Here is a 15,024-nt window from a genome sequence, read left to right on the forward strand (position 1 = left end):
TGAACTTAACTAAATTGAACTATGTGACTGTGTATCTATTACATTGTAAATATAATGATTTTAGAGACAGCTTTAACTATTTGTTCTTACTGGGAAGGAAGCTTGCTCAATGAAGGGGGGGGGGGGGAGAGGGGGAGAGGATGAAGAGGGGTCTGTGGGGAAGGGGGTGGGAGGCAGACATGAAGGAATTTGTGTATTAGAGATGAGAGGATAATAACGTGTGTGTGCGTGCGCGCGCGCGCGTGCACTGCATGGGTGTGTTAGTGTGTGTGTGCGTGTGTGTATGTGTGTGTACGTGTGCGCGTGCATGCGTGTGTGTGTGTGTGTATGTGTGTGATTATATTTTAATTGACACACTTTCTTAGCTTACTCAGCTTTAGTTTGTTTGCACTTTATTGTAAATTCATCACTAGGTCAAACAGTGAATTTCTGTACCTGTGTGTAGACAACTAACCAGTCTTCAGCGTTGACAGACACCACTAAGTCATGTGTGGCAGTCAGGAGGAGCAGCTGACCTTTAACCCGGAAGCCCAGTCAGGGGGCCGAGCGGCCAAACCCATGTCTTCTGCAGTCTGTTGATAGGTGAAGGGGTTCTTCACAATATCCAGCAGTTTGTTGACGACAGAAAAGTCGTTCCTCTCCACACTGTCCACTGCCAGCTGAGCGACCCAGTTCCTGAGAATGTAGCGCGGGTTGGAGCTGTTCATCATCCGCTGTCGTCCTTGGTCGGTCTGCCATTCAGACTTCAGCCTGGCAGCGTACATGGCGACCCACCCTGAGTACCACTCATGGGACATAAGCGTCCTGAGGGCCCACTTCCCGAAGTGTCCCTGTGTCAGTTCCGGCAGGCTGACCTCCCCCAGTTCTCTGAAGGTCATGGTGAAGTCAGCCTTGGTGTCCGCCATCATTTTCAACAAAACAGCCACCAAGTTTTCATCTTCCTCACCAGAGCTGGTTTCCAGTCCAAGCTTACGCCTGAACAGTTCCATGAACCTGGACTTGTAGTACTCTGCATAGCCGTGTAAAATTTTCTTGGACACTGCCTTGTCATTTTCGGTCCACAGAGGCAACAGTGCCAGACGTAGTTTTTCCAGATTGAAAGCACCAACACTGGGCTGGTTTTCATATGAGTACCGATGCTCATCATCAGAGGTGTTGGGAACAAACCGGGGGTCATAGGCATCCAGGAACCCAAAGGGCCCATAATCTATGGTGATAGACAGCAGACTGAAGTTGTCTGTGTTGCACACCCCGTGGGCAAAGCCCACACTCTGCCACAGAGCCATCAGCCTGGCAGTGTCACGCACAACTTCTTGGAAAAAGGCCAGGTACTTCCCAGAATCTGTGGGGTCGATGTCCGGGAAATGCTCAGCAATGGTGAAATCCACCACCTCCTTCAGAAGGTCCACCTCCCCGGAGTGGGTCAAGATCTCCAGAGAGCCGATACGGAACCATGATCTGGCCAGGCGAAGCACCACAGCTGTTCTCTCTGGACGTGGGTGGCCGTCGTAGAACTGGTCACGCACAACAGTGTCCTCACTCACCACCAAGGAGGCTGCTCTGGACGTAGGAATTCCTGGAACCATTGAGGACAGCTTACAAACTATATTGGGGACATGTAACGTGCACACACATTAACACTTATGTACACCTACCCACCCACCCATCCTTTGCAAACTTTGTGTGTGTGTGTGTGTGTGTGTGTGTGTGTGGCTGTATCTGTGTGTGTGTGCGCGCGCGCGCGTATGTAAATATACACAATCACTGGGTTGCAAATCAGAATTGCGATTTGTTCAAAGATGCAACTTGGGCTTGAACATTGTTGTGGTGTTTGTCACAGTGTGAACTGGTTTCAAGGCATCCCTGTTCCATCACCATTCTCAACCATGTTTGAGGTTCAAACCTGAGGGCGGGACCCTTGTGTTCGAACTTGGTACTCTGCAAATGACCACCAATCTACCATGTTTTGCTTTAGCCATCACTAGCTGTCATACTGAAAATGCCAGCCCTTCGCCTCAACATAATATGATAAAAATTATTCGGAATTAGGTTATCATATCTCTGCCAAGCAAAGTACAAAATCAAAGAACTCACACACTGCAATATCGACATTTCTTCCCCTGTACTTTTCCGTTTTTAAGACAGAGCAACTTGTAAATTGGTTAAAAACATTGTAATATATACTCTACATACTCTATATTCCCCCCTCCCCCTCTTTGACTGGCCTTCTCTTCGTCTCATGACAGGGAAAGAAATGTAGAGGACATTGTTATTTAAACAAACTTGCGATTTTACCATTTAAGGAACGAAACTGAATGGAAAGAACACACGGGGAAAATGTGGATACTGCCTTCGACACATGCTTACCCAAGTGATGCATGGCTTCACTGCACAAGAACTCTCTGACTGATGACCTGATCACAGCCCGTCCGTCCCCTTGCCGAGAATAGGGAGTCAGCCCGGAACCCTTCAGCTGCAGTTCCCAGCGTTCCCCCTTCCGGTTCACGTACTCCCCAAGGAGCACTGCCCGTCCATCTCCCAGCTGACCTGCCCACTGGCCGAACTGATGACCGCCGTACCGGTGAGACAAAGGCACTGCTGACACCACCCGCAGGTCTCCGCTGACAAAACGTAGGAACTCTTCGCTTGATGAAACAGATGGTGAAAGATCCAAAATTTCTGACAGAGCCTCGTGTGAAACCGATGCCAGTGTTGCCCCTGACTGGAATGGAACAGGGTGCACCTGGCTGAAGACAGCTCTCTTCACCTGTCGCACAGAGTTCTCTGTGTGTGTGTCGATTGGAAATGTGGTGAACAGACGATGGTCCGTGGGAAACTTCCACGACTTGAAGTCAGTTTCAAGTTCCCTGATCTTTGTAACGATAGGAGTAAACATGAAATTGACCTGCTCTGGTGGTGAAAGGAAAGATGGGCAGACACAAGGGATCCACTTGGTGTGGTCATCACAGTCAATATGTATGGGGAAGAATCTGCACAACATAGTGCTCCTGAATTCAGGATAGGACAGTAAACACTTGTGTAAAACCCTGTTCACTTCCACACTGCCAGCATAGGGAAGAAAGAGAAACCAGAGAATCAAAGCAAAATGGGAGAGCATCGTTTGTGTTTCTACAGAAATGCCACTTTGACTGCATTGGTTATCACAGACTGGATTGCCTCTGCTTCCTTCACATCTTGGCTGGGTGTTGATTTGTCATTCATTTACTGTTGAATTCTTAGTTTCAGTGTCTTTTCCCTCACATTCTTTTGATTTTTAAACCATCCATTTCACATTAACAGAAATGTAAACATCTGAAAAAGCTTTTGTCATCACTCACTGTCTCTAAAACTGGTTCATTTACACACTGGTTTTAAACAAAATATCCAGAATGAAAGACTTCACAGCGAAATATTTTTTGGCGATCCAGTCCATCAGGTGATGATGATGTGCTGGGTTGTTTTTCACTGAAAATGATGAATCATGAGCAGAGTGAAATAACACTGATTTAGCAAAGCTTAACAATGTGAACATTGTACTCTTTGCTGTTTAAGATGACAGCATAAAATCATATTAATATATATATATATATATATATACAAAAAACAACAACTATACATTCCTGACAAGAACACACACACCCACACACACACACACAAAACACACACACGACATATATACATATATAGTATATGTACCAAACTCAGTGACAGTATCAGTAGCTCAAGGAGGTCTCACTGCGTTCGGTCAAATCCATATATGCTACACCACATCTGCCAAGCAGATGTCTGACCAGCAGCGTAACCCAACGTGCTTAGTCAGGCCTTGAGAAAAACACTCAGTGACATTGTCACACAAATACCAGAAGTCAGAAATTTATAAGTGAATGAGCAGTACATATAGTTCACATACATTTCACTGAACGTGTGAATGTACTGTTTTGCATGTAATGAGTTCATTGTGAATGACAGTTTTAGTTATATTAAAAAAAAGAAAAGCAAATGTAACCCCCCCCCCCCCAATACATTCCTGACAAGAACACACAGACACACACATATATAAATATATATATATATATATATATATATATATATATATATATATATATCAATGTACCACACTGTCACACTAACACCAGAAGTCAGTGATTTTTAAGTCAATAAGCAGCACATGCAGTTCACATACATTTCACTGAACTCGTGAATGTCCTGTTTTGCATGTAATGAATTTATTGTGAATGCATTGTACTGTATGCAATGATGTATAATTGTCTACAATGTGTCCACTGTGTTGTTAGTGGGATGTGTTGTGTTTGTACCCATTTTGAAGATCTGGAATGATGTATAATTGTCTACAATGTGTTCACTATGTTGTTAGAGGGATGTGTTGTGTTTGTACCCATCTTGAAGATCTGGTTGAAAAAACAAAGAAAGAAACTTTCAGAAAGAGGATAAATGTCTGAGATGCTCTGGTGTTGTTTGCCCATTTCAAACTTCTTTTTTATGGGACATCTGTTCCAACTTGCAAAACAAAAATCAAAATGATCATGCTTTACATTAAAGGAAAGATTCATCAAACACAATATGTATGTCACTTGAGCAATGCTTCCAGTCTTCACATATTCTTCAGAACATTTATGAGCTGGTTGCACACACTTTGTGTGTGTGTGTGTGTGTGTGTGTGTGTGTGTGTGTGTGTGTGTGTGTGTGCGTGCGTGCGTGCATTTATATGCATGTGTATACACGTGTATGTATCATAATTGTGTGTGTGTGTGTGTGTGTGTGTGTGTGTGAGACAGTGTGTGTGTGTACATGTACATGTGCATGTGCTAGAGGACTGAAAGGACTGTTATGCTACTTTCTGATGCTGTACTCTATTTCATTATGACTTTAATATTTGCTCCAGCCCTATAAAGAGGTACACAACTGCTTTCAGAAAATATCAAACTGTAATTACATAAGCTAGCGTAATTTGCAATCAGAGCATTTTTAAGTATCTAACCTGTCTCTTAAAGTATGTGTAGAAATAAAATAAAGAAAAAAATGCAGCCATACATTTCACACGATGTGTTGTCGGAGGGGGCATTTGAATAAACTTCTCGTTGACACGTAGTGTGAATCACACACACACACACTGATCTTCCACGTTTCAAATGACCTCTTAACTGAAAATAATCTATGTTTACTGTGCATTTTATAAATACACTGCTACCACAAACTCTGCGGTGCCGACACGTAGCCTTCGCTTCAAATTTACCGTCTGCTGCACAAGGGACATCATTCACATTATACTGGATTTGACCTATGGAACCATTGATTTGCTGACAGTGCCTGCTTTCCTGAAAGCCAGCCGTTAAGTTTTGTTAACTCCATATTCAATGGCAATAAACGAACGACAAATTTCAAACGCAAATTTGTGTCTTTGTGATATTCAAGAAAATGACAAAACTGCATCGTTGAAATTGTCCGATGTGACCTGGGGTCACGGGCGACAATTCTCCGCCGCGTTCATCTATAAATAGCATTCTTTGCCTGAGGTCGCCTCGCGTGAAATTCTCACTGCAGCGCATCTCTTGTCTTGTGCATATCTGCAGCTATCGAATAATCTTCTGTCCAGTCAGTTCGACCACAATGGAACTGCTTCAGTCAGAAAAGAAACGAGAGAAACTGGATTTGCTCCAATCAGAAAAGAAACGAGAGAAACTGGCAGATGAAGGTTATATGTATCTTGTCGACAAAAGGTCCACGTTCGACCCTTCCGTCTGCTACTGGAGATGTGAATTTTATCGGGGAAGAGAAATCAGGTGTTCAGCTCGACTGCACACAAAGAATGGACAGATCGTGAAAAGAATGGGCAAACACGTCCACGAGCCGAACTTTTATCGAGTGCAAGCACTGAAACTCGTGCAGGAAATCAAAGACAGGGCGCTCGTTTCGAACGAAGGGACCCGCGAGGTGATAGCTGCGGTCCAAGCTAACGTTTCCAAAGAAGTGCTGGCCGCGATGCCCTCCACGGCTTCGCTGTGTCGGTCTGTCCAAAGAGAGAAACAAGCCAGGCAGAGAGCCCCACGGGGGATGCTCCCGATGTCCGCGGCCCATCCCTCAGACTGGCAGCAGTGGGAGGGTGACGGTGGACACAAGGCGAGGCATGTGTCGGACCCAGAACTTTCACAGGGTGAAGCAGATCCCAAAGACAGTGGTGATCCTGGCTTCGAGTTTGAAGTGTTGAAGGAGGAAGTCATGGAGCACGTTGAGGAAGACGAGGAAAAACCTGTCCCAGTTCAGGTGGGCCAGGGTATCATAGTGATGTGTGTTTTATTAAAGGTATACAGGCAGAAAAGGAACAACACATATATATGCTGAAATTGGCTTTGTAAAGAAAATGTAGACCAGTTGAATAATAATATCTATGAGCTGGTTGCACACCCACACATACTCTGTGTGTGTGTGTGTGTGTGTACGTGTGTGAGTGTAAGTGTGTGCAAAGAATGTGTGTGTGTGTGTGTGTGACTGTACGTGTGTGAGTGTGTGTGTGTGTGTGACTGTACGTGTGTGAGTGTAAGTGTGTGCAAAGAATGTGAGTTCTCACTTTCCAATTTTGCCACAAATTGGATAAAAAATGGCTAAGTCATTTGAATATATACAAAATCATCAGTCACTGTGACCACAATCACATTGCGACCATATTCAAAGTCCAAGTTCACCAACCTTTTCCACCCGCCTGGCTATTATGACCTTAATCTAAGTTCAAGGTCATGAACTCACCAGCCTTTTCCACTCCTCTGGAGTATTTTGTGACCTTAATCAAAGTTCAAGGTCATACTGCCCCAGTCTTTTCCTGTTGCTGGCCCCTTTGCATGAATATCCAAAGGGGTCAAGGTACTTACAGGTCTGCACAATGTTTACTTAGAGGAGATCTGGAAAAAAAAATCCCCCCCCTCCCCCCACATCAGATGCCGATGTTGGAACAGCCCAGGATCTGAAGATTGAGAGTCAAAGGTACCTGGTTTCTGATGGGGATACTTTCCTTCCATCCCTCCTGACAAATATTCATTGTTTTAATCTGGGAGTTGCAGGTGTGGGAGGAGTAGAGTGATGTTTGGTTATGCCTTAACCCCATGACTTTTACTGACAAGTATGATGATGATGATAATATATAAATATGGATATACTTGGTGCCTAACCTCGGTCAGAGAGCAAGCCTTAAGTGCTTTGTATGCTGTTTGTGTTGTAAATTGTATGTATTTCTGTTGAAAAATTCACAATGATAAACATGATGCAGCTATTTAATGTATTAATAAACATAAAATTACATTTCTAAAATATATTTTGTAGTTCAACCAGCACAGAAACATAATGTATATATCCCATAATTTCAAAATGCTTTCAGTAGAAAAATTTCCTCTCAGTGCAGTATATGGTTTGTGTACTTTTGATGACAAAAAAGTAGCCTGTAGAATTTTTTTTTGTGTGTGTGTGATTTTTTTTTTTTTTTTTATACATTAATTCATACCAATTTTCACTGAAAATTCCCTGGCAGAGGCCTGAGTTGAACAACAGACATCAAAGTGTTTTACTGGCGGTGTAAATGGCAGGGTCCTATCCTGGAGATTCATACAGCAAAGCTGACGGGGGCCGGGATGTGGACGTATAGGGAAGTCAGCCAGAGGGCAGACTACGTCTCCACAAGGACAGCGTTTTCCGACAATGTGCTGGGTCACTGGACAGTGGCAGGTCATGGGGTCAACCAGGTCACACAGCTCATCCAGTATGGTGAGAAATGTGGTTGCTGTTGTGGAAGTCATTTGCACAGAGGGAAATAGGATGATGAAAATCTTAACATGAAGTATCTGTTCTTTCATGGGTTTTTCTTTTCTTTTTTAGTGAAAGCAAGATTCAGATCCAAAAGAAATGCAAAAATCATGTGTGATGTGTGCAAAGAACTGAATTTTATTTTCATATTTTTCTGTCGCACCAAATCTTCAGTTCTGTCAGGTTGTATTGGACTCAATAATTTGTTGTTTGCTGACTGTCAAAAAAACCCATCTAGGCAACCATGTGTTTGTTCTGTATTGTCAGTATATATTATGTGTGACATATTAAGGATAAAAGGCTATGCCAGTCTTGAATGAAAGCTAATTTGTGTTTGTACATTTCTTCTGTCATTGCTGCTTTGTGCATATGTGAAATGATCGGACGTATAAGGACAAACACGTAACTTCCTTTTTTTGAGGAAGTGTCTGGGTTTGTTCCAGTGCACCTTTTATTTACCTGTGTGTTAGCTGAATCAGTAGCATAAGCAGCATTGCCTTGAAGTTATGTACCTTGTAAAAGGAGAGTTACCACTTTTTTTATTGCGGTTTTGTCCTTTGCTAACCTAGTCTCATTGTTCTTTCGTTTCGGTTTCATAAACACAGACATGGAATGGTGTAAATGAGTGACAAAGCCGTCCCCTTCCCATGCTGCATTGCAGACAGCCTCAGTCACCTGCTGAAGGTGCAGCAGGAGATGGAGAACAGCAGTGTGTGGCGTGAGCTGCATCAGCCCCTGGACAGTGGCATCGTGTCGTCAGACAGCGTCCTCACTGTTCTGGATCCAACCACCAGGATGGACTGTCAGTTTGAATCCTCAGAAAAAGGTACCCCCCCAACACATCTTCCTATCCTCAAAGCATTCATGTCTTTGCTTCAGCTGGGTGACAGAGCAGTCTCTCTAACAAAGAAGCAGCTTTGTTTCTACCAGATTAGTTCACAGAACAGATTGTCATTAAAGGCTAATGGTTTCTGGTGCAAAAAATTCAAGAAAGTAATGAAAGAAAAAAAAGGCATGAAATGATATGTTTGACTCAGAGTGTGTGAATATGTAGTTATATTCTGATTAATTTCATATAACTAACCTCCAACTTTTTCTGCTCCAGAAATTTTAGATAAACTCGAGTTTTCTGGTGCTGTTATTTTCTCCGCTTAACTGTATTCCTGTAGTTCAGTTTTATGTTGCCGATATTTTCTCTGCTTAACTGTATTCCTGTAGTTCAGTTTTCTGTTGCCGATATTTTCTCTGCTTAACTGTATTCCTGTAGTTCAAAGCACCCAGGTGCCCACGTTCATTCTTGTTTATAAATATCATATGTGCGTGAAAAATGGGTTACCATGGCTTCAGTTTTTCACATGTAATACCAGTTGATGTCTGCATTGTGAAATGCCCTGACAAGTATTTCAAAAGTTGGATGTGTAGGATGACAGATGATCAAAGGTTACTGTACACCCTGCCCATTCTTTGTGAATGCCACAATATTCTTCTGGTCTGTAACATTAACAGTGGTTACACTTATAGACATGACAGATGCCCCCATCAGCAGTAGCACACATGAACACAAAAGTGAAATTTGCATACATGTGAATAGCAGTTTAAGTATATTGCAGTAAAGCATTTGTGCCCTTTGTATTCACCCACACACTTACCTTCACACACTCACATAGATGCATGCACAAAAAGATATGTATGCATGCACACCGATTCATTATAACCTGAATCTCACTTTGCACTGACTTAGTCCATTGTCCTCTTTTTGTGCATTTTTCTTCTGTGTAGTGAATGAAAGTGTGTGCGCATGTGTCGTGCTGTGTGCTGACATTTCTCTCTGTGCATGTGTCGTGCTGTGTGCTGACATTTCTCTCTGTGTGCATGTGTCGTGCTGTGTGCTGACATTTCTGTGTGCATGTGTCGTGCTGTGTGCTGACATTTCTCTCTGTGTGCATGTGTCGTGCTGTGTGCTGACATTTCTCTCTGTGTGCATGTGTCGTGCTGTGTGCTGACATTTCTCTCTCTGTGCATGTGCAGCAGTATATGAACTGCAGGTATTCCCAGAGCAGTCCTGTCTTGTCATGTTGGGATCCAAGGCCATCTTGGTTGGCCGTTTCCTCTCCTTGTATGGACCTTCCAGAACAGGTACTGTATGTTCCTTAAAATACACTTGTTTTTCCCCGCCTCTGGGGCTCTGTTAGGGTTAGAAAAGATATTCCAAAACAGGTTTAAGTTTTGACACTTTACGAGTCCCATGCCTCTTGTCATTATCAGTCATAGAGGGCACAGAACATTTGTCAATGAGCAATACAGTAAGAAAATATACTGAGCAAATATATTTTAAAGAACTTTTTTTTTTCTCAAGCAGTTATCTTGGATTCTGTGCATGTACACTCACATATATTTGCATTCTAACCCTAAATTGGTACACAGATGTATATTATTAGCGTGCATAATTACATACAAACTATGTTTAACAGGTTTGTTCGGTTGATGATTTTTTGTTGTTGTATCATTGTTAGTTATGCCATTATACAGTCATTCTCATTTATTTATCAAGAAGTGATGTGTAATAGATAAATGGATGGGGGGCGGGGGGAGGGTGGGGTGGGGGTGGGGGCTCAAAGAGAGGCGGTGGTCAGCAACTTTCTTCCATGGGCAAAATAAATTCATATAAATTTTTCCCCCCAGATCATTGTCTCAGAATTGTTTTAATTATTGTTAAAAACTTTTAAAGGCTGTCAAGCAGTGATGTATATTCAACAAAGCAAAATTAGTGGTGTTTCCATTCTAGTAAGCTTTTTCTTATTACACCGATCTTAAAAATGATTCATGTTTATTTTTCTTGTCTCTTTATGCCTCCCTGCATCCCTTTTTTCTGCCATTGTTTCCACCAGTATGATTTTGTTTGTAATTGCTTAACCCAGTGTTCAAAATTCAGTGAAAAGGACTTTGCAAGTGGTGTGGTTTCAGAATATCGTCTGTTGAGATATCCCGACGCTGATGCTGCCTTTGCTGCTGCCTATCATTCACTGCACAGTAAGGAGGCTGCAAGTGGTTGCACACACCCCTGTGTGTGTGTGTGTGTGTGCATGTGTCTATACTCTGTGTGTGTACTCTGTGTATGTGTTCTGTGTGTGTGTGTGTGTGCGTGTGTGCGCGTGCCTTGTTTTGTCAACAATTTGCACCCTTAACTCTCTCCATATGAACGGCGATAGAGACGACGTTAACAGCGTTTCACCCCAATTACCACCATCCAAATATTGCAAGCGGAAGGCTCTTATACTGAAGAGGTGAATGTTGACAAAGAATACCACAATTCTGACGACGGAAGCTAAAGGTTGGGTCATTCAGACACCCACTGGACATCCGAGGGGTCTGTGTAGAGAAGAGAGGACTGGCTGTACTGAGTGAGTAAACCATCTGAAACAGTGTTACTACCCCACAAAATTTATTCCTTCTTCCCTCTTTTAATCTATAATTGCATAAATCAAATTATATGCAATATGACTCCCCTCTTCCCCACAATTAAAAAAAAAAGAAGCCTAGTAGAGGAAAAAAAAGTTCACTGCATAATATTTCATATCATTAGGACAAGTGTCTGAAAATAAATGTCAAAGCAAATTCATGACCATAAGTCAAAACTGACACCAGTGCCGGTGCGAGAGTGAACAATCACCTGTTTGAGGTGAAACAGTAGGAATACAGGGATGAACAATGACGGCACTGCCTCTGTGTTGCTTTGCTGCCTCCCTTGGCTTGCTGAATGTGTCATGTAGTTTGTATTTGTATTTCTTTTTATCACAACAGATTCCTCTGTGTGAAATTCAGGCTGCTCTCCCCTGGGAGAGCGCGTCGCTATACTACAGCGCCACCCATTTAAAAAAATTTTTCCTGTGTGCAGTTTTATTTGTTTTTCCTATCGAAGTGGATTTTTCTACAGAATTTTGCCAGGAACATCACTTTTGTTGCCGTGGGTTCTTTTACGTGCGCTAAATGCATGCTGCACACGGGACCTGGGTTTATCGTCTCATTCGAATGACTAGCGTCCAGACCACCACTCCAGGTCTAGTGGAGGGGAGAAAATATTGGCGGCTGAGCCGTGATTCGAACCAGCGCGCTGAGATTCTCTCGCTTCCTAGGCGGACGCGTTACCTCTAGGCCATCACTCCACTTCATGGTGAAGGATTCAGACACTTACAGTGTTTGCACCAATGCATGTTGCAGGTCTTCCAGCAGGCACTGAGAGACGGGTATTGGTTCCCTTGTCCACCTCAATGCTCCACTAGTTCCTCTTTCCACTATCATCTCTACTCTCCACGGGGTCTTCTTTCCAGCAGTCATCTCCACTCTTCACAGGATCCTCTTTCCAGTGAAAATATCCACTCTCCACAGAATCCGTTCCAGAGACCATCTTCATACTTCACAAGATCTTCCTTCCAGTGATCATCTCCATACTTCGAAGGATCCTCTTTCCAGTAATATTCTCCACTCTCCACGGAATCCTTTCCAGTGACCATCTTTATACTTCAAAGGATCCTCTTTCCAGTGACCATCTCCATACTTCAAAGGATCTTCTTTCCAGTGACCATCTCCATACTTCAGAAGATCCTCTTTCCAGTGATCCTCTCCACTTTTCAGAAACCTTTTTCCAGTAACCATCTCCATACTTCAAAGGACTCTCCAGTGACCATCTCCATAATTCAAAGGATCCTCTTTCCAGTGATCATCTCTTGACGAAATCCTCTTTCCAGTGACCGTCTCAATACTTCGGTCCGGCCACTGCCTCCACTGTTGGTGTCCCTGTCTACCTGCGTTCTCTACCAGGTCCTCTGCCACTATGCTAAGTGCCTGTGCCTCCCGTCGTGAGGTCCTTTGTCAGGTCACTGCTTGATGAAGCGCCGGACCTTTGTCCCAGCTCTCTCCATGACAACATGAGGGTCTTGCCTGCGTCCACACCCCTTCCTTCTCTGTACTACTTCGTTCGTGTGCAGCAACTCCCATGTTCAGTCATATGTACACGAGTGGGCTTTTACATTTATGACTGTTTTTACCCACCCATGTAGGCAGCCATACACCGTTTTCGGTGGTGTGCATGCTGGGTATGTTCTTGTTTCCATACCCACCGAACGCTGACATGGATTACAGGATCTTTAACGCGCATGTTTATCTTCTGCTTGCATATTCACATGAAGTGGGTTCAGGCACATGCAGGTCTGCACATATGTTGACCTGGGAGATCAGAAAAATCTCCACTCTTCATCCACCAGGCGCTGTTACTAAGATTCGAACCCAGGACCCTCAGATTGAAAGTCCAACAGTTTAACCACTCGGCTATTGCGCCCATTCTTTTTTCAAGAAGGGAGAGGTTTCGTGGAATACAAGAGTCTGCAGGATCAGCCGTTAGTGCATGACGACCTTGAATGCAGAAACCAGTCACTGTGCACCGTCTGCCGCCATCCCAAGTCCAAGCACCTCCTTTGCAGCGTGAGTCGTTGTCATGTTTTCGCAAACTGCTTGCTTTCTCGGCTCCTGTTAAACATGGTCATGTACATTTCAGTTCTGGCACTGTTGTGTGTTGTGGAATTTTGTTACTGAGATGTGGCTGTCAGAGAATGCATGATTTCCATTGAATTCGTAATCAGATGTTTTAATTAAGGGAGACTTTTGTGATACATCCCTTTGACATGCTGGTATTGGTGGCAACGGTTGTGTCATCAGTTTTATGAACATGCAGTTTTACTCCGTTGTTTTTTTACTCCGCAAATCCTGTTTTGTCGTCAATAAATATGTGACATTATCTGGACAACTTGTGTAGCTAAAGTAAGTGTAAGAGTCTTATCAGACACTACTGTGTATGTTAGCTGGAGTTTTGTGTAGTATTTAGACACATGATACAGTGGTCTTTGCTTGTTATCATTAAGTGTTTGCGGGTGCATGTATGATTGTGTGTGCACATATAGCGTGTGTGCGATTCAGTTTTGGCATAGTTTACGTATTTAGCAGAGGCAAGTGCAGTCTGCCCAGACACTCGTGAACACACCTGGGTGTTTCTTCTCTGTGTGCATCCACATGCTTACACACACATGGTTTCACTGACACTTTGTACACAAATGCTTGATTGAATGGACAATTTTCATTTATCTTAAAACATATTCAGTTCACTGATTCCACGTAAATATGGAAACTTGACTTTACCAAAAATGAGATACACAACAGAGAAAAAACAAACACACAGCAGAACCACAAAACTGTGGGTGATATAAAAGAGGACGTTTCCAGCAAAGGATTTCCACATGGTCGGGGCACTATTTCAACAGAAATCTCTCACCACCCTCGCCTCTCTTCCCCACAAGGGGACCACCCACATTTAATCCAAAGAAAATGACATACACAAATCAAGGACTTGTAAATGAAAACAACAACAAGGCTACACATTTCATGCACAAAACCACTCGCTTTTCCTCCAATGTACAAAATCATGTTCCATTATTTCACAGAGCAGTCACTCACTTTCCCTCTCATCCAGTAACGACAATCCACACTATGTGCTGTTCCATTATTTCACAGAGCAGTCACTCACTTTCCCTCTCATCCAGTAACGACAATCCACACTATGTGCACTCAGTCCCATCCTCTCCATCAGGCCTTATCTTGGTTGTCCAAACCCACACACACAAGTAAAAGTGATGCCACTGGTGGAAGGAAGAGGAGCGGAAGAAGAAAGAACGGATGTGGAGGAATATCTAGACCTTCGGACACCAGACTAACAACCAGACCATTGGTGAAGAGCAATGATCATAATAATATTGCACAATTGTGTAATGCCCTTTCTCTTAAAGAGCTCGGGGGCACTTTACATGAATGAAAAAGTTACAAAGTACATGAACCACTCATGAACACTCCCCCCCCCCCCCCCCCCCCCATTACTCCCTCCCCTCTCTCTCTCATTGCTCATACAGGCAAAGGGAATTGGAAGGCGTCAGGTGGTCTTGGAGAAGTAGGAAAGCAAGGGTGCTTACAGACAAGTTCTGAAAAGACAAGTTATTAGTGAAGAGGGAAAGGCAGAGAACGGAGTCAGATGAACGGACATGATAAGGCAGGTTGTTCCAGACATGAGGAGCAGCAAGGAGGAAAGGAAAGAGCGTTCACCACAGGTTACTGTACTCACACGAGGAATTTTCAGAAGGTAACAGTCACTGAGTCAGAGGAACAGGGGAGAGT

At 43.3% G+C, this 15,024-nt stretch overlaps 2 protein-coding genes across 2 annotated transcripts; one reads left to right on the forward strand and one right to left on the reverse strand.

Moving 5' to 3' along the window:
- Positions 1–306: 306 nt before the first annotated feature.
- On the reverse strand, positions 307–5,232 carry LOC143300863 (protein nucleotidyltransferase YdiU-like). The gene is made up of 3 exons (XM_076614829.1): positions 5,053–5,232; positions 2,368–3,465; positions 307–1,576 (listed from the first exon to the last, which is right to left on the reverse strand). Exons 2-3 carry the CDS (start codon positions 3,116–3,118, stop codon positions 498–500), a joined length of 1,830 nt encoding a protein of 609 aa, XP_076470944.1. The 5' UTR covers positions 3,119–3,465; positions 5,053–5,232; the 3' UTR covers positions 307–497.
- A 104-nt stretch (positions 5,233–5,336) lies between these two features.
- LOC143300509 (uncharacterized) lies at positions 5,337–13,658 on the forward strand. The gene is made up of 6 exons (XM_076614237.1): positions 5,337–6,282; positions 7,593–7,770; positions 8,471–8,635; positions 9,838–9,945; positions 10,774–10,839; positions 12,028–13,658. The coding sequence occupies exons 1-6, from the start codon at positions 5,629–5,631 to the stop codon at positions 12,087–12,089; spliced, it is 1,233 nt and encodes a 410-aa protein (XP_076470352.1). The 5' UTR covers positions 5,337–5,628; the 3' UTR covers positions 12,090–13,658.
- The last annotated feature ends 1,366 nt before the right edge of the window (positions 13,659–15,024 follow it).

Source organism: Babylonia areolata, chromosome 26 (genome assembly GCF_041734735.1).
Source record: "Babylonia areolata isolate BAREFJ2019XMU chromosome 26, ASM4173473v1, whole genome shotgun sequence".
Classification (NCBI taxonomy): Eukaryota; Metazoa; Mollusca; class Gastropoda; order Neogastropoda; family Buccinidae; genus Babylonia; species Babylonia areolata.

Bases quoted from the DNA above. Each gene is read 5' to 3' on its own strand.
- LOC143300863 (XM_076614829.1), bottom strand. From the start codon at position 3,118: ATGCTCTCCCATTTTGCTTTGATTCTCTGGTTTCTCTTTCTTCCCTAT. The intron at 1,577-2,367 runs GTAAGCATGTGT...CAATGGTTCCAG, and splicing joins TGAAGCCATGCATCACTTGG to GAATTCCTACGTCCAGAGCA.
- LOC143300509 (XM_076614237.1), top strand. From the start codon at position 5,629: ATGGAACTGCTTCAGTCAGAAAAGAAACGAGAGAAACTGGATTTGCTC. The intron at 6,283-7,592 runs GTGGGCCAGGGT...TGTAAATGGCAG, and splicing joins AAAAACCTGTCCCAGTTCAG to GGTCCTATCCTGGAGATTCA. The intron at 9,946-10,773 runs GTACTGTATGTT...GTGTGGTTTCAG, and splicing joins GTATGGACCTTCCAGAACAG to AATATCGTCTGTTGAGATAT.